At 45.9% G+C, this 23,727-nt stretch overlaps 1 protein-coding gene and 1 long non-coding RNA gene across 5 annotated transcripts; one reads left to right on the top strand and one right to left on the bottom strand.

The window, feature by feature from the left end:
• Positions 1-1,937: 1,937 nt before the first annotated feature.
• Positions 1,938-20,506, top strand: LOC148112066 (uncharacterized). Of its 4 annotated transcripts, none has more exons than XR_015730044.1 (5): positions 1,938-4,341; positions 4,632-4,785; positions 6,192-8,026; positions 8,825-9,308; positions 19,718-20,506. It is a non-coding gene; the product is annotated as an uncharacterized LOC148112066 (long non-coding RNA). The 4 variants fall into 4 exon arrangements; XR_015730045.1 differs by lacking the exon at positions 19,718-20,506 and adding an exon at positions 9,563-10,332; XR_015730042.1 differs by lacking the exon at positions 19,718-20,506 and having other exon boundaries at positions 1,939-4,341; positions 8,825-9,506.
• LOC148112065 (vomeronasal type-2 receptor 26-like) lies at positions 10,258-22,545 on the bottom strand. Its single transcript, XM_087879224.1, has 3 exons — positions 21,694-22,545; positions 11,670-11,882; positions 10,258-10,838 (listed from the first exon to the last, which is right to left on the bottom strand). The coding sequence occupies exons 1-3, from the start codon at positions 22,423-22,425 to the stop codon at positions 10,698-10,700; spliced, it is 1,086 nt and encodes a 361-aa protein (XP_087735350.1). The 5' UTR covers positions 22,426-22,545; the 3' UTR covers positions 10,258-10,697.
• Between the last annotated feature and the right edge of the window lie 1,182 nt (positions 22,546-23,727).

Genomic DNA, 23,727 nt, shown 5'->3' with positions numbered 1-23,727 from the left:
TCCTGCCCCTGCGCCTCCTGGATCCCCCCTTCCTCCTCCCATGAACAGACAGCTGTCACTCAAGCCCCTGTCCTGCAGCGCCACCCCCAGCAGGCGATCTGCCCGAGTCCCTCCCCTCCCGCCGCCTCGTCCCCGCAGAAGCCGCCTCGGAGCTGGTGGGAGCTTCGCCAGGGAGCCGGTCGGAGGGCAGCGGGCGGGCGGGCGAGTGCCTGGACGGGCTTCCTCCCAGCCACGCTGCGTGGGTGATCGGTGGGTCTCCCTGCGCTGCTTCCCTCCCGGGCCACGTCGGGGCTCCGTCTCCAGAAGCTGCGGCGGCCCAGCCGAGGAGAGCGGCCAGAGGACCCGCAGGGGGCGAGCGCAGAATTCCGGAATTCTGCGGAATTGAGAGCAGGAGAAGCTCCGGGCGGCCTCTGGGGCTCGGAGCCCACGCGGGAAGCCTCCCTCCCCGCAGACTCACCCTGTTATTAAGCTTATTAAGACCAGCTGCCTGCAATTACTGCAGGGTTCGAATCTCGCCAAAGCTCAAGGTTGACTCAGCCTTCCATCCTTTCTAAGGTAGGTGAAATGAGGACCCAGTTTGTGGGGGCAATAAGCTGACTTTGTATAAATATACAAAAGGATGAAGGCTATTGCTGAGCACATTGTAAGCCGCCCTGAGTCTTCAGAGAAGGGCGGCATATAAATCAAATTAAAAAAAAAAAACAACAACTCTTCTTACCACAACTGTATTTTTTTATTGAAAAAGTTTTCAAATACAAATTTCCCCCCCTTTTCCCCCCCCTCCCCCTTCCCCTCCCTAACCCCCCCTCCCCACCCATCCCCCCCTGTGACTTCTTCATAACAAAAAAAACCCTAATTCATAACAGATTACTTACTCCCTCCTCAAAATACTGACCTTTACTTGCTAAAAATATTATAAATATTATAACATCCCCCTTTATCCATACATTTCAGAAAAGAAGAGAAAAAAAAATTATACTATAACTATTATAAAATAACTTCTAATTTAACATAATAGTGTTTTATATCTATATATTATTACAACAATTCAAAACCACCTTCCACTTTAAAACTATACGATAAATCCTACTTTAATATTTAATCTTCTATATATATTACTATAACATTTCAAAGCGGCCTCCCCATAAAATCTAATTTAACATTTATTCCACTCTATCCATTTCCTCCACTCCCCTAAATATATCGCTTAAAAATCCCTTTTCTTAAACTAATCAGTCTGTAGCTAGCTTATTCACCCACTGTCCTGCAAATTTATCATACACAACAATTCTTAATATCTTTAATTCACTGCCCACACTACTTAAAAATATATATATATATATATTCCATTATATCTAAATAAAAAAAAAAGAAAAGACAATAACTTTAAATTTATAGTCCATATAATATCTTCTTTGAGGTCTTTCCACTGGATTGTTAAAACCAACATCCATAATAGGGTAACATAGCTTGCTGATGCAACAGTTTATTCAAGATCTTCAATCATATCTGCCCCCATCAGTAGTAAATATCTTCTTATATGTATAAAAGTAAAAACAACCACCCGAGTGACATTATAATTATATTCCATATAATAATAATTGTGGGTTTCATCAGGATTATTGATTTCCATCATCGTAGTGGGTAACAACCGGATCTTCTGCATGCCCCAGCATGATTCTCTTGCCTTATGATTCAAGATAATTATAATATATTTATTAACACAAAAAGAAATTTCAAAGTGGATAATTCAAATCCATCAGTTTGAGGCTCTTTCCACGTCCCAAAATTACGGCAATGCAGAGATCTGCCACTATCCTCAGGATGATATTGACCAATATGTCGCCTCCTCTATATTTTCACATAATCATTCATATTTTAAAGTCACTGGCTTCACTGTTGCTTGAGTTAGAAATTTCTATTTTTATACAACCTATTTCTTTTTTTGTTTTCTTTTTGTGGGTTTGACTTCCATCCTGGTTTCCTTTCTACAGATTGTATGTCAACTGGTCGGTTTTCATTCTGCTTTGTAGATTGGTCGTGTTGATTTTGTTTTTGTGTCTCATGTTTCTTTTTTATCCCTTGTATATCCCCTAATTGGTTTCCATGCTTGTCCTTGCCTTGATAAGTCATCACATTAAAATCAGATGGCACTTCTCTCAAATTTGTAGATAATCCAGCTGGGGTGTCCGGTAAATCCAAAGGCAATTTATCTGGTACAGTCTCTGTAATTCGATATTTTCCCTTTATTTCCAGCTCCTTCTGCTTATCCTGTATTATACCTGAAGATGTTAAATTCATGTTCAACCTATTTTGATAAAATTCTTCCGCTCTTTCAATAGTATTTAACTGATATCTTTCTCCTTGATGTCTCAGTATAATACCAACTGGGGCGTTCCACCTATATAGGATATTTCTCTTTTTTAACTCAGACACCAGAAAACCAAATTTCTTCCTTTCTGTTAATATCTTAGGTGGGAGTTCCTTGTAGATCCATATCTTTCTTCCATACAATTGCAAATTAGAATTGAAGGAATTTTGCACAATATTATTCCTAATTTCCTTGTCCGTAAAATAAATCACCACATCTCTAGGCAGTTGCCTTTGCTTAGCAATCCAGGAATTTATTCTGAAAACTCTGTCAATCCTACAAAACACTTCCTCAGGTTGAACCTTTAAAATCCCAGCTAGAATTTCAGAAGATATTTTCCTTAAATCATCTCTATTATTTTCCTGCAAACCTCTCAGTCTTATCGCATATTCTGTAAAATTATATTGTACCATTAGAACCTCTTTTTCAATCCTCTGTTGCAGATTTTCTACATTACCAGACTTTTGGTCAGCATCCATTTTAGGTTTTTCTTCTGAGCTATTATCCTGAGTGTTTATCAAATCATTTTCAATTTTTTGAATTCTATTGTCCAATTTATCTTGAATTTCATCCATTTTAGACTCTAGTAAATTAGTATTTGTATCCAACTGTATCATAAATTCTGAAAAACCATTAACCACTTTTAAAATTTTTCGCTCCAAAAAATCAAACTTAGATTTTACCAATTCTTTAATTTCCTGCTTAAATTTTCAAGATGCTGATTCACAATCTCATCCCTTCTTTCAATCTCCTCTAAGAGAAATTCTATTATATTAAAATCAGGTTTCTGAGACTGAAGAGTTAAAACTTGTTCCTTTAAATTGTTGGAGGGGGAGGGGGAATCCCCCCCCTGCTTGTTTATCTGACTTTGTAAGTCTCAGTGCCATGTTTCCGCCCAGGCAGGCTTTGTTAAAAAGAAAAAAAAAAAACAAGAAAAAAGACTTCTTTCCAGTCAACAACAATATCAAGTCTCCAGGAAAAAAAAAGAAAGAAAAACACAGGAGCGAAGTTTTGTCTACAAATGTAGCCAGTGGTATTTATTCCGCTACATTGTAATAATAGAAAACGGAAGGACTTTTCCTTTCTGCCTCTTCTCCAGCTGCTGCAAGCGCCATTTTAAAAGGCTTTTTCCCCCCCTTTCCTTTCCTCTTTTCTCTTAAGTAATTTTTTTTAAAAGATAAGTAAAATACTTGCGGTTCAGTATTACAGATCCAGCTCACATTTTCTTTGAGTAATCTGTTAAATTCACAGGCTTGCTCTTGACGCCTGGCTCTGCATTAGCAGAGGTCTCCCAAAGCCCAGAGCAACGGCTGGGGATATGGGGCATCTCATCCGCTCCGTCCCAAAAGAAAAAGAAAAACTTTTGGGACTCTGCAGAGAGTTCTACCCACCCCTGCCGGCTCTATCTCCGTTTCCTCATGGAAACGGAGTTTTTTCGAGCCGCCGTTCCGTTGTGAAGGCGGCTCTGACAGGCAGTGGAAGCTGACGATCCCAAAGGAACGTCTGGCGGCGGCCAGCAGCAAACAGGAAGTTCTTCTTACCACAACTGTAGACAGCAACATCTGGAGAAGGAGGGGCTTCCTCTGCCTTGGGGGAGGAGAGAAAAGAGGGCAGCTGCCCAGATTTGTGGGGGGGGGGCGAAATCTGCCTTTTGTTCCAGGTGAGGGGCACCAGGCTCCTCCCGGCCAGACCTCCTCCCTGCAGATCTGGGGATTTGCAGAGGACCCTTCACGAGGCCCCTTCAGTCCCAGGAGACCCTCCCTTCCTCCGCCAAACGTCTCAGACTGGCCGTCCCGCTGGGTCCCTTCCTCTCCAACTGCGGCAGGGACCTCGGTCTGGCCGGGGATGATTGGCAGCTCCTGGGTAGTTTGGGTTGGTTGTTGAGGCAGCCTGGCTGGGTGGGGTTTGCTCTGCTGCGTAAGAGCTGCGAAAGGGAACGTCACAAATACGCTGCGGACACCTGGTGGCAGGTGAGGAGGGAGGAAAAGACGGGAGGGAGGGGGAGAAGAGGGGGGAAGAGGGGGAAGGAGGGAGGGAAATCAACCAATGCCCAGAAGCCCAGACAGCTGCATGCGGCCCCTTCTGAAGAGCCTCCGGATGACTTTGATCGCTGAAGTTTTGAGCAGGTCAGGCTGATTCTTCTTCAGCTGTTTGTGGTTACAAAATCATCCAAAGACAAGAAAAGGCGTTGGGGTTTCTTCCTCTTCCCTTCTCCTTCCCCTCCCCCTCCTCTTACAATCCCTCTTTCCCTTCCCATCAGGTCACACAGACTTCATGCGAATCCCTCGTTCTCCAGGAAGGCCCGGATGAGCCCATTGGACAGGAGATGAAAGAGAAATCCCACCTTCCCTCTATTGATTTAGGGGAGAGTTGGAGACTCAACCTAGTCTCAGACACGGATGGATGGATGGACAGTAAGGCGCCTCCCTGCCCCCCCTCTCGCCTTGCCCAAACATAGAGCCGTGGCGGCCGCCCCTTGCCTGCCCCTCCCTTGGCACCCGCGGAAAGTCGGAACAAGGCCCAGTAGCCCCCCAGCCCCTCCGCTGCCTTTGAAGCCTTTGCGCCGCGCTCCCCGATCCCCTCCCCGCTCTTTGGAGAGGAGCCTTCGCCTGCGGTCCCCCCTCCAGCCTCCCACCCGCGGAGGACGCATCACGCTAAGCCGCCAATCAACCGACTCCCCCCCCCAATTTTCTCTCCCCCCCGGCTTCCCTTGAATGGCCTCATCCCCCCACCACCTCCTCCACTCAGCGCCTCCGTCTCTGAGTAACGGGGGAGGTTCCGCATCTGGAGGGCCGCCGTCTGTCGTATCGCCCGCAAGGCGGAGGAAGCCTCACCTGGCCCAGATGTTGCCGCCTGGAGTTTGGGGGGCGAAGACGGGCTGAGCTTCCCCATTGCCCCCGCAACTTCCCCAGAACAGAGGATGCGGGCATTGGGAGGGTCTGGGAGGGGCCTCAGCACAGCCCTTGGCGGAGGCAGAAGGGGGGCTTTTCAGTCCTGGATGGGGGAAGGGCCCCTCGGCTGCCCCTCCAGGGCTTCCCGGCAGGCAGCTGCCAGGCAGGAGGAGCGCCGCAGGAGGAGGGCCGGGTCGGAGGAAGAGCGGAGAAGCTAAAGGGGGGGAGGGAGAAGGAAAGCCCCCTTAACTGGATGAGATCAAAAGGGGGGATTTACACCCAAACACACCCACACACAGAGTCGCTTCCCCCCCCTTCCTTCCAAGAGCCTCCAACTTTGCAGCTGCTGCTGCTCCTCGCCTCTCCTGCTTGGGGACTGGAGCCGGGCGCTGTTTCTCCCCCGCCCGACGGCTGCAACCTTAGCCGGAGAGCAACTTGGCCCGGATCCATTCCCCCCATGACCGTCTTCCCCGTCGCCCCCTCCGCAGTGCTCGCCCTCCCGCCCGGCTCCCTGGCGAGGCTCCCGCGCAAGCCCCGAGGCGGCTTCTGCAGGGACGAGGCGGCGGGAGAGGAGGCGGCTCAGGCGGATTGCCTGCCGAGGGTGCCGCTGCAGGACAGGGGCTTGAGTGACAGCTGTCTGTTCGGGGGGGGAGGGGAGAAGGGAGGCGCAGGGGCAGGAGGAGCCTTGGGTGCTGGGGGGGGGAAGGGGGGCCAGGAGTGCCCGGGGAGGGTGCAGAGAAGCAAAGCCAGACAAGGGACTTTGCTCCACTCACTAAACTTTTCAAACCAGCTTTAGAATAAAAGCCAAATGGGCGCCTTTGAGACAATCATTGGGAAATTGTGAGTTCTAGTTCTGCCTTAGGCATGAAAGCCAGTTGGGGGAGTTTGGGCAAAGGCCCAGGAGGCTCTGAGTTCTAATCTTCCAACAGGTATGAAATCTTCCCAAGTGACTTTGGATGAATCCCCAGGAGACTCTTGAGTTCCAGTCCTGCCTTAGTACTTTTTGATTGGGGGTATGAAACTTGGAAACATTTTCTCAGATTAATGTGTCCAATATTGTGTGGTGTGATGGAGGAAAGTGAAATTGTGGGAAAAGACCAGTTCCGTGTTGAGCAAAGCCATAAGTCTCTCTGCCTTCTGCTTGTGGGAGAACCAGAGATATTTGTGTGGTTACTGTGAATCTATCAGAGTTTCTTACGAAAACCAAATCCAGAAGCACACAGAAACTGATTCAGCTGGATTCATTAACTTCTTTATATACACAATAATAATACATGAAGTAAGTTTACAATACAGTTTCACAGTTTCATTTCAGCTCAGAACAGCAGACAAGTTCACACACTGGTTTCAATTTCTTTTCTCTGCACAGAGTCAGAAGCTGCAGACTAAGACATGTCCTGGATCCAGTCTGTCTCAGCTCTCAATTGGCTGAATTAGTTGCTATGCCTATTCATTGGCTGACTTTGTTATCGTGTCTTCTCAGTCATGAACATTCTGATAGAATCTTAGACTGACCTTGTTCTGATGCCATCAGAGGTTTTCTTATCTCCTTAAAATAAAATTTGCAAAGGGATTCTACTCACAATTGGGAGCCATTCTGAAACATAAAAATTGATTCCCAATTGATCAGCAATTTCTATGGTTCGAGAGCAGAACAGGTTCCATGGATGCCTCTTCCTAGAAAGCTAGAAGCCCCCCCCCCTTCTTGGACCTGGATGAATATTATGCAGCATTGAAGGTTTGTGACCTGGTCAGTGATGCGGCTGCCTTTAGACAGGATCCCCTCAACCTCCTCCTGGGGAGAGTCTCAAGGTCCCCTTTCTCTGGGCATCTTCTCCAGCCCTTCACAAACAAGACAAGCTTGGAAGAGGAGCAGAGAAAATGCTTTAGGTAGAAATTGTAGAGTGGAAAATTAAAGGCCTGAAAACTGCTATTTTATTTCTCTGGTGGAGGAAAGTTAAAAACACAGTGGAAATTTCTTTATACACTTTATTTTTTTTATTTACTTTTTTATTATTATTTTGGTGTGAAGTACATACCAAAATAAAAACAATCCCAAACTGAAATCCCAGACAGCTGTTCTGCTGAATTCTTTCTGCAAAGGAGGTTTTTATGAGGAAATCAAGAAAGAATTATATAAGAGTGATGAAGATTTCCCTCTTCAGCTGAGAGCCAGTCAAACATGGCATTTCACATCATTCCGGCATTTTCACGGAGAGGATCAGGCAACCAGGCTGGTGCTTGGTTCCCATAGCTTCCTCCTGGCCTCTCTTCCTCCTCACTCTCTTTCACACACACTTTTAGCTGCTGTCAGTAGGAACAAGTGCCTCAATTATTTCTATAAGATGTCACATTCAGTAGCTGTTCCTGAACATCAAATTCCGCTAAATGACTTCTACAGAGTTCTCTTTAGCAAGATTTATTGAGCTGAAAGGAAAGGGAGCTAGAAGAATTCCAGTCATTCAACAATTTCCAATTATGAAACATATAGATATGATTTTCTTTGACTCCTGCATACTATCTAAATGGAAAGAATATCTCCTTTCTAATAAAAGAACTCTTAACAATTCTTCCAATATCATAATGGTGTTATATCTCATGTTTTTACATTTGTTCTGCCTGTGAGCTGATCCTTTGTGTTGAGGTCTGGCCTCAGAAGGATAATGTAGCACTTGGGGATGAAGATGCAGCCCAGCAGACCAGCACTGGAGGCCAGGATGGAGAAGACCTGCACAGCCACCATGGATTTCCCTTTGGTGCTCAGGTAGGTGGGCACAAAAGTCACCCAGACACTGCAGAAGACCAGCATGCTGAAGGTGATCAGCTTGGCTTCGTTGAAGGCCCCAGGCAGGTTCCTGGCCAGGAAAGCCACCGTGAAGCAGATGGCAGCCAGGAAGCCCATGTAGCTGAGGGTGACGTAGAACATGACAACGGCCCCTTCGTTGCATTGCAGGATGATCTCTCCAGGCTGGGAGTGGAGGTCAGAGTCAGGGAAGGGGGCAGAAACTCCCATCCAGGTGGAGCAGATGATAATTTGGACAGCAGAAGAAGAAAGGATGATGGAGTTGGCCAAGCTCTTCCCCAACCATCTCTTCACTCGGTTTCCTGGTTTTGTGGCCAGGAAGGCCAGCACCACCGTGATGGTTTTGGCCAAGAGAGAAGAAACGGCCACTGAGAAGATGATGCTGAAGACCATCTGTCGGAGAAGGCAGGTGGCTTTTCTTGGTTGACCAATGAAGAGAGAAGGAGACAAGAAACAAAGCAGGAGGGAGACCAGGAGGATGTAGGAGAGGTCCCGGTTGTTGGCTTTGACAAGGGGAGTTTCTCGGTATTTAATAAAGATGATTAGAACAAGGCCTGTGATTAAGAACAAGAGTAGGGCAAAAGAGACCAGGATGATGCCCAGAAGTTCTTCATAAGACAGGAAGGTTATAATTTTGGGGATACATTGTACTCTGTCCATATTAGGATATTTATCATCTGGACACTTGGTGCATTTTTTGGTATCTGAGAAAGCAAAAAAAGCAATATTTCTTTAATATTCTGCCCTTTTATCTTACAGAAAATACCTTCTTTGGATAACAGCTGATACCACAGGCATTTACCAAGAAGTATTTCTTAACGATTTCATTAAACAGTCACTCCTTTGAAATGGCATAAGGTCTCCTGCTTGATCAGGGGGTAGGACTAAAAGACCTCTAAGGTTCCTTCCAGCTGTATTCTGATTGACTGATTGATTGATTGATCTACATGACTGGCAGGATATTTGTGTAATGAACTCCCCCCATAACGATCCACAGCACGACATTATGGACCAGTGACACCTTCTCAGTGATTTATTTATTAGTTCAATTTATATGTCTTTCTCCGGAGACTCAGGGTGGCTTACAATGCATTTTAATTTTTTTTAAATTTTTTTTTATATAAATTTTTTTTTATTAATAATAAAAAGAAAAAACAAACCAAGATAAATACATTGAAACAACATACAAAATGAACAGACATCAATTCAGTCCAATGACTGACTCTTAGAAGTTACTACAACGGTGGGTTATTTTCATATTTCTATTTGTATCAATATCTACAGTCACATGTTTACATGGTTATATATGTATATATATAATTGACTCCTTATTTACTTCTATGCATTTCTGTTGAATAGTCGAAAGTTATCTTTATATTCCTATTTTTGCCTCCAGCCAGCTGTACCATCTTTGCCATACTAAATAGTAATCAGTATCGTCTTTCTCTTGTATTTCTTTTGTGAGCTTATCCAATTCTGCACATTCTGTAATTTTAGGATATTTCCAGCAACATATTATCAGAGAATCATTGTACAAATCATGGCAAGAGATTAGAAAACATTATACCAAGATTCCACGATGGCTATCGACAATGGAAGCACTAATATATCCCAATGCCATGGATATGGAGAAAATGAGGACTTATAAAGAACTACTGAACAGTGAAGGAGAATTACAAACAAGACAAGAATTACAAAATCAGGGTATAGACATTGATTGGTGGCCATACATGCAAATAGAATCAAGATACAAAACTGATCGGGTACAATTCGGATTCCAAATGAATTGGATAAAATATTACAAAGTACAGATGAGAAAATGATTACCAAAATTTATAAGTGCCTACTAAAATACAAATTAGAAGAGGAGGTTGTCAAAGAGAATATGATAATATGGGCCAAAAATATAGGATATACTATTGAATTGGATAAGTGGGAAAATTTGTGGAAGATAAATTATTAGATGACATTGTCTATACCCTATAAGGAAAACCTTTACAAAATGTTCTACCGATGGCACCTCCCACCGGCGCGCCTAGCCAAGATGTTCCCAAATACATCTCCGATGTGCTGGAAATGTAAATCACAGAAAGGGACATATTATCATCTCTGGTGGTTATGCCGAAGGGCAAAACAATACTGGCAACAAATTAAAACAATGATTGAAGAAATCACGAAACAAAAACTGGAAATGAGGCCGGAAACCTTTTTATTGGGAATAATCACAGCACAATATACCAAAGAAATAAAATATCTGATCATCCATATCCTCACAGCAGCACGTATATTCTTTGCCCAACATTGGAAATCTGAACAGTTACCCACAGAAGACAAAAAAATAACAATGCATTTTAAAAAACCATTATAAAACATTTAAAAATTAAAACATTAAAACCCATTCACACCATTCGTCAAGGGGAGGATTCAATATACAGTGGATTGTAAGGTCTTTCAGAAGGTGGACCAAAAACAATTCATCAAGTTTCAAAGAACTCAGATGTTCCTAGAAAGGTAAATGTAGCAGCATGTACCCAAACTAAAAAGCAAGAGAGAAATTTCCTCTGCTGTTAATAAAATTTGCCCAGTCCCCCATCTCCTCCTCCCATCTCTTACACAAAGCCTCCCATTTTCCTCAGTGTGACCCACCTTCCTGAGTGGAGAAGGTCCCCTCCGGACAAGGAACGCAGTCGTAGCAGCAAACTGGCTCTCCTTCTCGAGCCCTCTTGACAAATCCAGGATGGCAACTTTCCACACATTTGGACTGAGGCAGGGACTGAGCAGGAAAAAAGGAATGCCAAAGGAAAGATGTTAGGACTCTCTGTCCATGGAAAACGGAGGGAGAATTAGATGGAGAGAAGTAGCCTCTGGTCTTCATTGGGGTAAATATGAAACCTCTGACTACTTCTAAAGAGATGCAGGAGGTAAAACAACTGGCAGATTCTTCATTTAGTTCCTTTTGCTTTTGGAATTTAACATTACAATAAAATAATTTTCTATTTAATAAAGTCTAGAGAAATGGAATTGATTATTTTTTTAAGTAGGATGATATATTCTTATTAAAACTGAGAACAAAGTTTACTGTAAAAATTTTAGGAAGCTTTTATTCCATTAGATTTTTTAATGTAGAGTAAAAACTGTGATGAAGAAAGAAATCTCTGGCCAATAAGACCTTGAAAGGTTTCCATAAAACATGGCAAAGCCACTCCACTTAGGTCCCGTCTCTGGAAGAGCTTCCATGAGATGACACCACCTGGCATGGGAGGCCAACCACCCTGGAGACTCCAGGCTTTGCCCCAGTGGTGAAATGTAAAATTTGTTGTGACTGGTTCTGTGGGCGTGGCTTGGTGGGCGTGGCTTGGGGGGGTCATGTGACTGGGTGGGCTTGGCCAACTTTTTTTAAAACTTTTTTAAAGCATTTTTTTAATATCGGTTCAGGCGAATAGGTAGTAAAAAATGCTTTAAAAAGTTAAAAAAAGGTTCCGATGATCACAGCTGTGCTGCGTGATTTTTGGAACCTTTTTTTTTTACCTTTTACTTTTTTGCCCACTTGAAATGGGACCTCAGGCTTTGGAAAACAGAGAAAAGACACAAAAATTTCTCTCACCTTATTGAGCGACTTTAGCCGTGAAAAATCATCTTGGTCGATAAAAAGTCTCTGTCTTTTAAAATATGCCATCATCTCTCTCCTGGCATCCTCCTTGGGGAGAACCAAGAAGATTCTGATGCCCAGATCTGCTGTTATCTCTCCATTTTGGTCCAAGTACAGTTTTTTTTGAGAAATATTGAAAAATTCATTCTTCTCCAGAAAGGGATGAAACTAGAATGGGAACATCCAGGAATTTGAAAAACAGAAAACTTTGTTTCTTATCCCACATTGAATCTTTCTTCTACAATTGTCTAATCTTCAAATATGGTTAAATAGGATAGAAATACGGCCATTATCTTCATAACTGAATGAAAAGCTTTGAGAAAGATTTGTCCCTCATATACTGACAAAGTATAGAGAAAATATAATTTATACAATTGGTCAATTATAGGAAACATTCTAGAGCAGATGAAAATAAAATGAACAGAGGGGGGAAAAGGTGATTCATAAACTCTTTGAAAACAAGAGGTTGATTCCCAGAAAGCATGGGTTGATCAAGAAGAAAGTAGTCAGGCTAATCTTCTCCCTGGTCATCCTGATGGAAAACACCTCCAGATGGAGAGTGGCTGGCTCTGGAGAATTTGATCGCTGAAGAGGGAGCCGGGTTTAGAGAGGGGAGAGGCACTACCGATCAGTGCTTACTTCTTCATCAACTGATGGAAAAATACATATCAAATAGGCCTGCATCATTCTACGCCTGCTTCATAGATCTCAAGGCAGCCTTTGATACGGTTCCCAGGACTAAGCTATGGGAGAAGCTGGAAGCTGCCTCAATTGACCACAGGCTTCTTCATCTCTTACCTGCCCTGCATACTAAAACATCCCTCAAGGTGAGGTGTGATATGCAGGGGTCCCTCTCAAAGTCAGTTAAAACTCAAAAGGGGGTTAAATGGGGGCATTTTGGCCCCCTTGCTTTTCAACTTTTACATAACTGGCATGGTAAAATGGCTAAACAAACCAAATCACCCCCCCCCAAAAAAAATAGGTGACCGAAGCATCGCCCTCCTGCTCTATGCAGATGCCCCTGTGATCCTCTCCAGGACACCAGAAGGCCTTAAAAGAGCCTTGCGAGCCCTTCTCCAGCACTGCAATTACAATCAACTGGGCATCAATGATGAGAAAACAAAGATCAAAAAGGCCAAAACTTGATTCATGGCATCTAAATGGCCACAAAATAGAGCAGGGAAGCACCTTCAAATCCCTGGGGGTGGCCATTCAGGCCAAGGGCTCAAGAAAGATGCAGCTGCCCTGGGCCAAAGATCAGCCAGCACCATTCTTCATTGTTTCCGCACAAAGGGAGGCTACTATGTCCCTGCTGCTATTCAGCTTTTTGTGCCCAAGTCGCTAGCACATATACAATAATATATGGATAATTAATATATGATAAAATTATATTTCAATATCACCCCTTCAGTCTACCCCAATCAGTCCCACAAATGCCGATCTCAACCGAGCCATTTTGCTCAAGTACTGAGCTGCATTAAATGTTTTCAAATTCTGGCTGCAGATAAGGTGAGTCATTTTGATATGGGATTCCCAATGGGTCCTTCCTTTGGTATATGGACCAAGGTACCTGCCTCTCACCCTCTTATGCAGGCAGCAATCAAATAGGATGTGAGCCAGGTCTTCTGCCTCTGCCACTCTGCAAATGCAGAGACATCCATTATAAGGTCTAGAGTGGAATCTCCCATATCTGACCATTGTGTCCAGCTGTTTGAATCTCCCTCACGTAAATCTCTCCCTAAGATGTTTTGGCAGTTGTAACTTTAAATAGTTGTCTAGTTGAAAAGTAGGTTTGTATTTGCTCAGCCATTTCAAGTTACTCACCTTACTAAGTGTTAGATCAGGCACAGGGAAAGGAAGACGTGACCAGCTCGATACATTTAGTAACTTTATTGCAGCAGTAACAAGACTGGCTTTGCGCTGCCGGAGCTCTCCTTATATTCTCTCTGGCTATTCAAACTTCCCGCCCGAGGCTGGCAGCCAATCTGGGCGGGTGTCCTTATAAGGACATAACACTCCTCCCCTCCTAGTTAGCAAACAGTTACTCAAAGTCAATGAAAGTCACGTAATCGCGCAGGTACGTGGGACGCCTAGGCGCCCTAGTTGACCTGCGCAGTTTCACTTGTTTGTCGCTGCAGACTTGGACGGACGGGGCTCCTGTGTCTCCTGGTTCCCTCCCTGGAACCAGACTCGGTTCGGCTGGCGAGTGTGCGGGGTCCCTCCCAGCGCCTCCGGCCGAACCTTGAACCTCGGACTGCTGGTTCTGCTGGTCTTCCTCCTGGCCTGTGCGTCAGTCGTCTCGCTGCGGTCGCTCGGCGCCGACCCGGGAAGAGCATCTGAGTCTCGGTAAGTCTCTGGTTGTCACTTGCTCCTCCCCGGTCTCCCGGGCTCCGCGGTTCAGCTGTGGTTCGGTTTCCTGTTGTCGGGGGGATGTCTCGGATCGGTGCCCTCGGGCCCGGTCCCCGGCGGTGGGTGGTGTTGACCTTGGTCATGTAGTCCGACCTCACTGGGCTGGTGCAGGCCCCCTTGGTCGGGGTGGCGGAGGCCTTCCTTGCCGGGCTGGCATTGGCCTATCCTGTCGGGGTGGCGGTGGTCGTCCTGGTCAGGCTGTTGTTGTGGGGCTACCTCCGCGGGGTGGTGGAGGTCTCCCCTGCCGGGGTGGCGCTGGCCTCCCTGGCCGGGTTGTTGTAGGCTTCCCTCTCGCACTAGTCCCCGGTCTACCGCAGGTCGGTGGCTGGGGTCTTCCGTGCTGGGGTGTTGTTGCTGGGCTGCCCTCTTGGATGGATGGAGGTCCCCCTCGCCAGGGTGTTGTGTGCCATCTTCACCCGCGTGCTGTGGTGTGCCCTCCTCGGACGGTTCCCGGTCTACTGTTGCCCTTGGTTGGCAGTCCTCCGTGCTCTGGGCCCGCCTGCTGCCCCTGCCGGGTGGCCGGGGCTCGCCCTGGGTGAAAAGTCTCCAGTCTACTTCCTGGGAACGCCGCTGCCCTGGTTGGTCGGGTCGTTGCCTCCCCACCTCGCTGGGGTGTTGTAGGCCTGCCTTGTCGGGGTCTGGTAGGCTGACCTCGTCTGGGTGTTGTTGGCCTCCCTCGGTGGGGTGTTGCAGGTCTGCCGCGACAGGGTGTTGCAGGTCGACCTCAACGGGGTGTTGCAGGCCTACCTCGTTGGGTAGTTGTAGGCCTACCTCGTCGGGGTGTTGCAAGGCTACCTCGCCGGGCTGGTTTTGTCCTACTTCCCTCCACCTTTTCCGGAGCTGGTCGATGTGACGTCTACAGACCTGTCCATCTTCCAGCTCCACTCAGTAGGACTTTGGGACGGTTGTGCTTTCTATCTTCCCCTTCAGCCATTTCGGAGAGCCATGGAAATTCAATGCGAAAACCGGATCTCCTATGCTGAAGGTGCGAAGTGGGCAGCTGGCAGTTGTGGTCACTTCTGGGCTGTATTGTGGGTGCAGCTGGCCCAATGGTGACCTTAGCCTTCTGCCCATCAACAATTCAGCTGGGCTCTTGTGGGTGGTGGCATGCGGTGTGATGTGTTGGATGAGGAGGAAGGCGTCAATTCTTTCCTGCCAGTCGCCCGTGCCCATTTTGGTGAGTGCCTCCTTGGTGAGTCTCACCATCCATTCAACCTGTCCATTCCCAGCTGGCCTGTAGGGAGCTGACAGGGCATGGCATATGCCCAGTCCGGCCAGGAATGCCTCCATGGCCAAGGACGTGAGTTGGGGCCCGTTATCGGAAACCAACACGTCCGGCAGTCCATGGGTGGCGAATAGACGGCGTAGAGCCCAGATCGTCACTTCCGTTGTGGTAGATGCCATGGGTACCACCTCAAGTCACTTGGAGAAGGCGTCGACGACGATGAGTAGGTGGCGCCCCTGCATCGGACCCACTAAGTCGATGTAGATCCTTGACCAGGGGCTGCTGGGGGTCTCCCACTTCGTTGGTTCGGCTTGGGGTGGCACTGAGTGTACTTCTTGGCACGGGTCACATCTGGAGACCCATTCCTTGATGTCTCTGTCCAGTGATGGCCACCAGATGTAACTCCGTGCCAGGACTTTCATGCGGATGATGCCGGGGTGCCCATTATGCAAGGTTTCTAGCGTTCTTCTTTGCAGAGTGCTGGGAATCAGCACTCTGTCTCCCCATAGTAAACAGCCTCTCATGGTGGACAGCTCCTTTTGCTTTCTGACAAAGGGGCTGAATTTCTCCTCTGCCTTCTCCGTCGGCCACCCTCTGAGGATCCAGGATTTAACTTGGCGGAGTGTGGGGTCCTTTTGAGTGTGGACGGCCACATCTGCAGATGAGACTGGGCAGCTGTTGTTGTTGTCGATGTGGAAGAGGTCGAGCGTGAGGGCTGGGTCTTCCACTGGGTCCTTTGACGGGCATCTGCTCAGCGCGTCGGCGTTCCCAATGGACCTGCCTGGCTGGTGCATGAGTCTGTAGGAATAGCCGGCTAGGAAGATGGCCCATCTTGTCATCCGCGGGGACATGAAGGTCGGTGTTGGTTGGTTGCCTGCGAGGAGCCCCAGAAGTGGCTAGTGGTCGGTCACTATGGTGAAGCTCCTCCCGTAGACGTACTCGTGGAATCGTCTGACTCCCGCGACGATAGCCAGAGCCTCTTTGTCCAGCTGGCTGTAATTGCGTTCCGCGCTGGACATCGTCTTGGAAAAATATGCTATAGGGGCTTCTGAGCCATTCGGAAGTTCATGGCTGAGGACTGCTCCCACCCCGTATGGTGATGCGTTGCAGGTGAGCTTGATTGGGAGCGTCTCATTGTATTGTATGAAGATGCTTTTGGATGTTAAAAGTCCTTTGATGGCCCGAATGCTGCTTCCTCCTCTTGGTCCCACTTCCTGGAAGCCGCTTTCCCCAGCAGGCGGTGGAGTGGCTCAGCAATCGTGGCTTTCTGTTTGAGGAACATGGCATAGAAGTTAAGCAATCCAAGGAATGCCTGAAGCTCCGTTTTGTTTTTTGGGCTGGGAGCTTCATGGATAGCTTTAACTTTTGATTTGGTGGGGTGGATGCCAGTGCCATCTATGAGATAGCGCAGGAACTCGACCTCCTGGACTCCTAAGATGCATTTATCTCTCCTGACTCTCAAGCCCTTGGCCTTGAAGCGCTGCAGGACAAGCCTGAGTCTTTCAAGGAGTTGTGCTTTGGAATCTCCGGAGATCAAAACATCATCGAAGTACGGCACCACCCCTGGAATGTCTTGGAGAAGGTGTTCCATCATTGATTGAAAGATTCCGGGGGCAGCGCTGACTCCAAATTGGAGACGGTTGCATTTGAATGCTCCCCTGTGAGTAACTATCGTTTGGACCTCCGCCATCTTTTCGTCCACTGGCAGCTGCTGGTAAGCCTGGGCCAGGTCCAGTTTGGGAAAAATTGAGCCAGTCCCTAGGGAATGCAGCAGATGTTGCACCATTGGGACTGGGTATGCGCTCTGCGGCAACGCCTTATTGATTGTACACTTATAGTCGGCGCAGATGCGCACAGATCCATCATGCTGCATTGGGGTCAAAATGGGGGTTTCCCATGAAGCATGATCGATAGGTTCCAGAACGCCTTGGGCGATCAGCTTATCTAGCTGAGCGTCTACTTTTGGCCGCAAGGCAAACGGAACCCGGCGGGGCTTCAGCCTGATTGGGGTGATTCCCTTGTCCAGATTAAAGGAGATTGGCTTTCCCACAAATTTCCCAAGCTTACCATCGAAGACTTCCTTGAACTCTTCGATGAGATTGTCGAGTTCGTCCCTCTGTATCTGATGGATGCCTTCGATTGATAACCCTAGCGGCTTAAACCACTCCACTCCTAGCAGGTTCGGTCGGCTGTGTTCCACGACTGTGATGGGAAGTTTGTCTTGGAGTTCCTTGAAGGTGATGTGGAGTGTGGTTCTGCCCAGGACACCGATGGGGTTTCCACTGAAATCCACGAGCCTCGACCTCAGGGGCTTAAGATGGTTCTTTTCACAGGTTGGCTTCAGGCGCTTCAGATGTTGCCAGTCCATAATGGAGTAGATGGAGCCTGAATCTACTTCCATTGTGCACAGTGACCCCTCTGCCAGCAGTGTCACGTTGAATTTGGTGGCACCGTCGTCGCTTGTGTGGGCGATTGTGTCGGGTGTACTGCTCTGTTGTGGGGATATTCATCGTCCCCGCACCTGGACTGGTTCGAGGACCGTTTGGATGTCCTCTGGGTGTCTCTGCGATTTTCGCGGAATCTTGGCCTGGGTGGTTCCGGGGCTGGATCTGCTGCTTTGCATGCTTCGGCTATGTTTCCCCTCTTCTGGCAACGACGGCAGGTCGTGTCCATCCATCTGCAGTTTGCCCTGGAGTGGTCACCTTTGCAACTGCCACAGCGTTCCCCCCGGTCGTCATGTTGGGGATTTTCCCGCCTGGGGGGGCGGGAAACCTTGTGTACGGCCATTTCCTCATCGGATTCTGATGGCGTGGCGGAGTCATCTGAGGAATTTGGGCCCGACTTGTGGATCTTGTGGATCCCTCTTGCCTTCACCATCACGGCGGCCGCTTTCTTGGAAGTCTCAGCGGCTGTGGCTTCTTCGAGGACTTCCTTGACCTGGATTGTTTTGCGGCTCAGGAACTTCTTCTGGAGACCCACATCCCGCATCCCGAAGACAATGCGGTCCCGGATGGCATTATCAACGTTGTCAAATTCGCAATTGGCAGCGATTTGATGAAGTGCTGCCACGAACTCTTTAATGGATTCACCTTCCCATTGATTCCTCTGCTGGAAGGTGAATCTGTTGGCAATCGGGGTGCCTGTGGGAGCGTAGTGTTCCTGCAGGACTTCCTGCAGGTCACTCAAGGACATCTCCTCAATATCTCTGGGCGCCACGAGGTCGATGGCCATCTCTAAGACGTCAGAGCTGCAGTGAGCCAGGAACAGGGCTCTCTTGCGTTCATCGTCGAGGTTCTGGTAGCCGTTTCCTCGGAGGAATTGCCGGAATCTGACCATGTACGACCTCCATTTCTCTCTTGCCGGGTCGAATGGATTCAGCGAAGCGATCGGTGCTTGTGGGGTTGCCATTCTGCAGGATGCCGCGGTTGGGTGACTTCAGCTTGGTTAGGCGATCGTGCCCGCGTCTTGTTCAGGTTCTCTCCTCTAGTCCTTCATCGCCAGTGTTAGATCAGGCGCAGGGAAAGGAAGACGTGACCAGCTCGATACATTTAGCAACTTTATTGCAGCAGTAACAAGACTGGCTGTGCGCTGCCGGAGCTCTCCTTATATTCTCTCCGGCAGATGCACCGCCCCTAAGACAGCTATTCAAACTTCCCGCCCAAGGCTGGCAGCCAATCCGGGCGGGTGTCCTTATAAGGACATAACACTAAGAATGTCATTTTGTGCTTCTATATCCTTAATTCTTTGGGCAGCTGTTTTTTTGAATTGTTCTCCTGTTATGCAAGAGACAGGAAGGCCACAGCTACTTCCAAAATTAATCAGTTTAGTAATCCAAGAGGTTTGTGATTGTGAGTTTATCTGCTCTAGTAAGCATAACTTGGGGAGTCTATCAGTCTCCATTTCATTGACTTTGTGCCAGTGGTTACATGCTTTGATCTTGGATAGTGGATGAATTGTATACATTCCCAATTCAGCTCTAACTGCTGCAGCAGATGTCCTTAGATCTACCCCCACAATACAGCTCAGGTGCTGGGACTGTGTTTGTTCTAGTACTGTGGTTGAGTAGAAATCCCAAACTTCTGTTCCATACAAGAGCATAGGGGGAACCTTTATAAACTTTAATTAATGGGCCAGGGATTGAAGGATTGAACTTTTTGCTATTGGACATCAATTTTTCTATGTTATCATTAATACAGTCAAGTTGATAAATCCCCTTCATGCAAGATTTGATCTAACATGTAGATCCAAGAGTAAGCTAATTTGACGAGATTTAATTGAAATATTATAAAGTTATTCTACTTAGAAACCTTATTTGAAACTGCATTTAAAAAGTTTGATAAAATAACAATGGTTTTAAATCAATTTAAAGATGATAATCAGAAGCAAGCAACAATTGTTGAATCGGATGAATTGGATGGACGGACTGGAAGTTAATTTGTTGCTGGCATCCCTGAAGGAGGAGTCTGGTTTGAAGGCAGGCTGCTTGGAGATGGCTGGAGAGGCCGTGGACCCTGAAGACTCAAAGTGGACAGAACGGATGACTGAAAAAATGCAATTTTTCAAGAAGGGAGATTGGGGAATGGACTTGTCATATTTAAGTGGAGAACAAATCTTAAGAGTTATCGTGTTTCAATTTACAGGAGATCCTGTGACTTTGGGGAATGGAAAGCAGTTGCTGGGAAAGATCCTAATTAAAGTTTAAAGGAAATGTATTATTATTAAACATCAAACAAAGATATTGAATCATGAACAGATTCAGGATGGATCAGAGATAATGATTGTGGTGGTCTGAGATATATAATAAGCCCCTGCAAATTGTCTGAGAATTAAATATAATAGCAGATAACAGACAGTTTGAAATTTAATTTTTTTTATTGTTAACTTCATTTTTTTTATATACAGCAGACAGATGACAAGTCAAGTGGTTGCAATATATCGGTAGAAGATTATAATTGTGGGCGTATTTTGCAAGGGGGAGAAATGTACATCTGTCAGTATTCAACTGGGGAACAATATATGCGTATGTGGTTTTATCTGTTTTTAATGCACAATTTTTTTTAAAAATGTTTCATCTAATTTTGTTTTGTCTTTGTAATAGTTTTATTTTTTGAAGTTTGTATTTTACTTTTTTGAATAAAATAAAATTTAATGAGAGGAATATCAAGTTTCCAGAAACAATATTTATCATCAGCACACAGAGAAAGGTGCATGAATAAAAAGCAGTAGAAAAATACCTGATTTTTAGCAACTAGGACTTGACTAACTAAATAGAGTCTCATATAAGAACATAAATGATGGACTGGAAGAAAGATGAGGGACCCCAAACTTGATATGCATGTTTGTGAAAATGATCTCAAAATCGTAGTTAACTGGAAACAAAATCTGAGTCAGCAGGGAGATGTTCATGGAAAGAAGGCAAATGCAGCCATAAGAATCTCAGGAAGTGAAAGTTCTGGTTTAGGGAGACCCCAACTCAAGGACCAGGTCCCCTTGCAGGCACCAAGCATGGACAAGAATTTGCTGTTTTAGAGCTGAGCCAGCGAAGCAGAGAAGTTCAGTCTCCTCTTCATGGATTGTCAGAATGCAAAGACTGAGCAGCCATCAGTCAGAGAAGCTTTAACTGGGATTCCTGCAGAGAGGAGGGGTTGGGCTAGATGGTCTCAGGGTCTCCTCCAAATTTATGAAGGTTGTCATGCCACAACATGTATCTATTGTGCTGTTGTTGCTGTAGCCCCACCTAGTGGCCGGGGACAGATAAGCCTAACTGTATGGTCTAAAGCCAGACTCCCTTTTCTCTCAGCCTTTGGAGGAGACGGAAGCAGCCGGTTTGACCGAGACACATGGTCATCCGGAGACGACCTCCGTCCCTCACACGGAGCATCGCTGGAGAGGTTCCAGCTGCTTCTTTGTTGGCTGTTAGTTAATGCTGCCTATCTCCTATTTATATTTGATTTTCACTCTCTGCATTTCCTCAGTTTCTCCGTGCCCTTTTCTCCCAATGAAACACCCAGATCCACCCCAGGCTCCCTTTCACTGGAGGAGAAGAGGGGGGTTTGGCTGCCTGTTGAGCTGCACACAGACCCACCTGCAGTGGGGACGGAACAAAGGGGAAATTCCACCATGCTCATCACAAACCCACAAATACAGGAATTCATTTTAAAAAGAATATAGCATTTTTAAATTAGCAGTGTGTAATATCAAAATGCCATGTTATCTACTCTTTGGAACCATTATTCCCTGAGCAATTGAATTGGCCAGATCTGTTGAGTTGGTTCCCCTCCTTCTCCTCTGGATTCCTCCTCCAAAGGATCTCAGATTAATGGATCCATATCGGGACCCCCATACCTGCCACGGCTGCAGCCTTGGAGACCCCAAACTCTTTTCTCCCTCCTTCCTTCTCCTCCTCGATCTGGAGGAATAAGCGGCATTCAAGGCCTGGGCCAGAGTCTGAATGATACTGTAATATTTATCGTGATTTGGGATCTGGATCCTGTTCCTTTTCTCCCGGGTCTCCAGTGGAGCATTCTGGGTGCATCTTCTGCGGCCTTTGACAGAAAAGACGTTCTTTGAAAGAGAACAGAGAAAATAAAGATCTTGAAACTTTTCTTCCACAAAGAAATGGGGTTCAAAGGCAGAATCAATTGGCCTTTCTTTTGCCAGATAACCAAATTTCCAAATACTATGGATGTATTTGAGAAGTCTGCGCTTGTCCGTTGGATACTCTGTTAAATTTGTGAGGATCCAGACTTTCCCATCAATGGGTCCTGGCAGACGCATAAATGTTAAATGGAAAGGAAGGATTCTCTCCCAAATGATCTCATATTTCATGAAGTGAACAAAGACATTGACTTGTCTCCACTTAGAGAGGGAATCCCTGAGGTATGCTGTGTATCCAGTTGTTGAGAACAGTTGTGATATAACCACACAAATTCCACTCCTGACAAGCACAGGAGGAAAAATCCTCATGAAATTCTCTCCATTTTCTGTGTCTGAAGCAAAGAGGCCAATCAGGGTCCATCTGAAATGGAGGAGCACTTGGACAATTGCTGGGTACTGGAATCCTTCTTTGGGGAGCATCCGGTGGAAAAAGGGGAATTTCCTTTTATCACTCAGAGCCTCTGAAACAATGTCATCACTGATCTGAAAAAGCAATGAAGAAAGCTGTTATATTTGGGGTAAGATCAAGTCCAAAATATTAGATTTTAATAAATCCAACCTGGTTCTCATGAATGTATTAGAATAGTTTGTTAATCAGACATTGTTTAAAATATTAAAGACAGAATATTAGCAAGATTGTATCATAATAATGGAAAATAATAAGTGAATTAAAAAAACAATAAAAATGTAAATCATGTTACTGTATCACCCCTACAATTTACCACAATTACATTAACACGTGCAAATGCCAACTGGAGTATTCTATTCCAATAAAGGGCCTATTATAATTTCCAAGGATTGATGCATCTTTTTTTGCTTCTCTATGCCAGATTCTTTCTGGAGGAAGTTTTTTAACTTCTTTCTCCAGTTATACAAAACAGGCAGACCTCAGAGCCTAATAAGATTTCTCAGATGGATAATCCAAGTTTGGTCTTTAATTGAAGTTTTGTCTGTTCCAACAGCCACAATTTTCAAAGTCTGTCAGTTTCCATACATTACATTTTATGCCAATATTTTCTGATTTTCTGAGAAAAAGCAGAAATGTGTAAATTCCCAAATCAGCTCTGAGAGCAGCAGCTGGAGTCCTTTTACCCACTCCAAGATACTCCTCAGAGGCTGAGATTGGGTTTAATAAAAAAACTGGGCCTGAGATACTTTAATCATTGGGGCTGAGGAAGCTGGAGAGCTATGAGGTTTTCATTTAAGCACCACTTTCACTCCTGCCCTTTCTTACAATCCAAGTCTATACAATCCAATTTGTAAGTATGATAATATCATATTATCTGTATAAATCAGTGTATTCCAATAGGAATTTAGTAGGCTAAACATGTGTACCTATAACAGAGCTTATAACATATTAAAAGGGTTAGAAGGGACCTTGGAGGTCTTCTAGTCCAACCCCCTGTTCAAGCAGGAAACCAGGCATAATAGCAGTAACTGTGAGAGGGATCCTGGAGTCTTAGTGGACAACCAATTAAATATGAGTCAAGAGTGTCCAGCAGCAGCCAAAAAAGGCAATGCAATCCTAAATTGCATTAACAGAGGGATACAATCAAGATCAAAAGAGATATTAATACCACCCTATAAAGCCTTAGTAAGACCACACCTAGAATCCTGCATCCAGTTTTGGTCCCCACACTATAAAAAAGATGTTGAGACTCTAGAAAAACTGCAGAGAAGAGCAACCAAGAGGATTAGGGGACTGGAGGCTAAAACATACAA

This window comes from Pantherophis guttatus, chromosome 15 (genome assembly GCF_059756535.1).
Source record: "Pantherophis guttatus breed Tessera chromosome 15, ASM5975653v1, whole genome shotgun sequence".
In the NCBI taxonomy this organism is placed as follows: domain Eukaryota; kingdom Metazoa; phylum Chordata; class Lepidosauria; order Squamata; family Colubridae; genus Pantherophis; species Pantherophis guttatus.
This window is presented reverse-complemented; position numbering and strand designations above follow the sequence as displayed.

Bases quoted from the DNA above. Each gene is read 5' to 3' on its own strand.
- LOC148112065 (XM_087879224.1), bottom strand. From the start codon at position 22,425: ATGCTCCCCAAAGAAGGATTCCAGTACCCAGCAATTGTCCAAGTGCTC. The intron at 11,883-21,693 runs GTATGGGGGTCC...TTCCCATTCTAG, and splicing joins CAAGGCTGCAGCCGTGGCAG to TTTCATCCCTTTCTGGAGAA. The intron at 10,839-11,669 runs GTGAGAGAAATT...TTTCCTGCTCAG, and splicing joins GGCTAAAGTCGCTCAATAAG to TCCCTGCCTCAGTCCAAATG.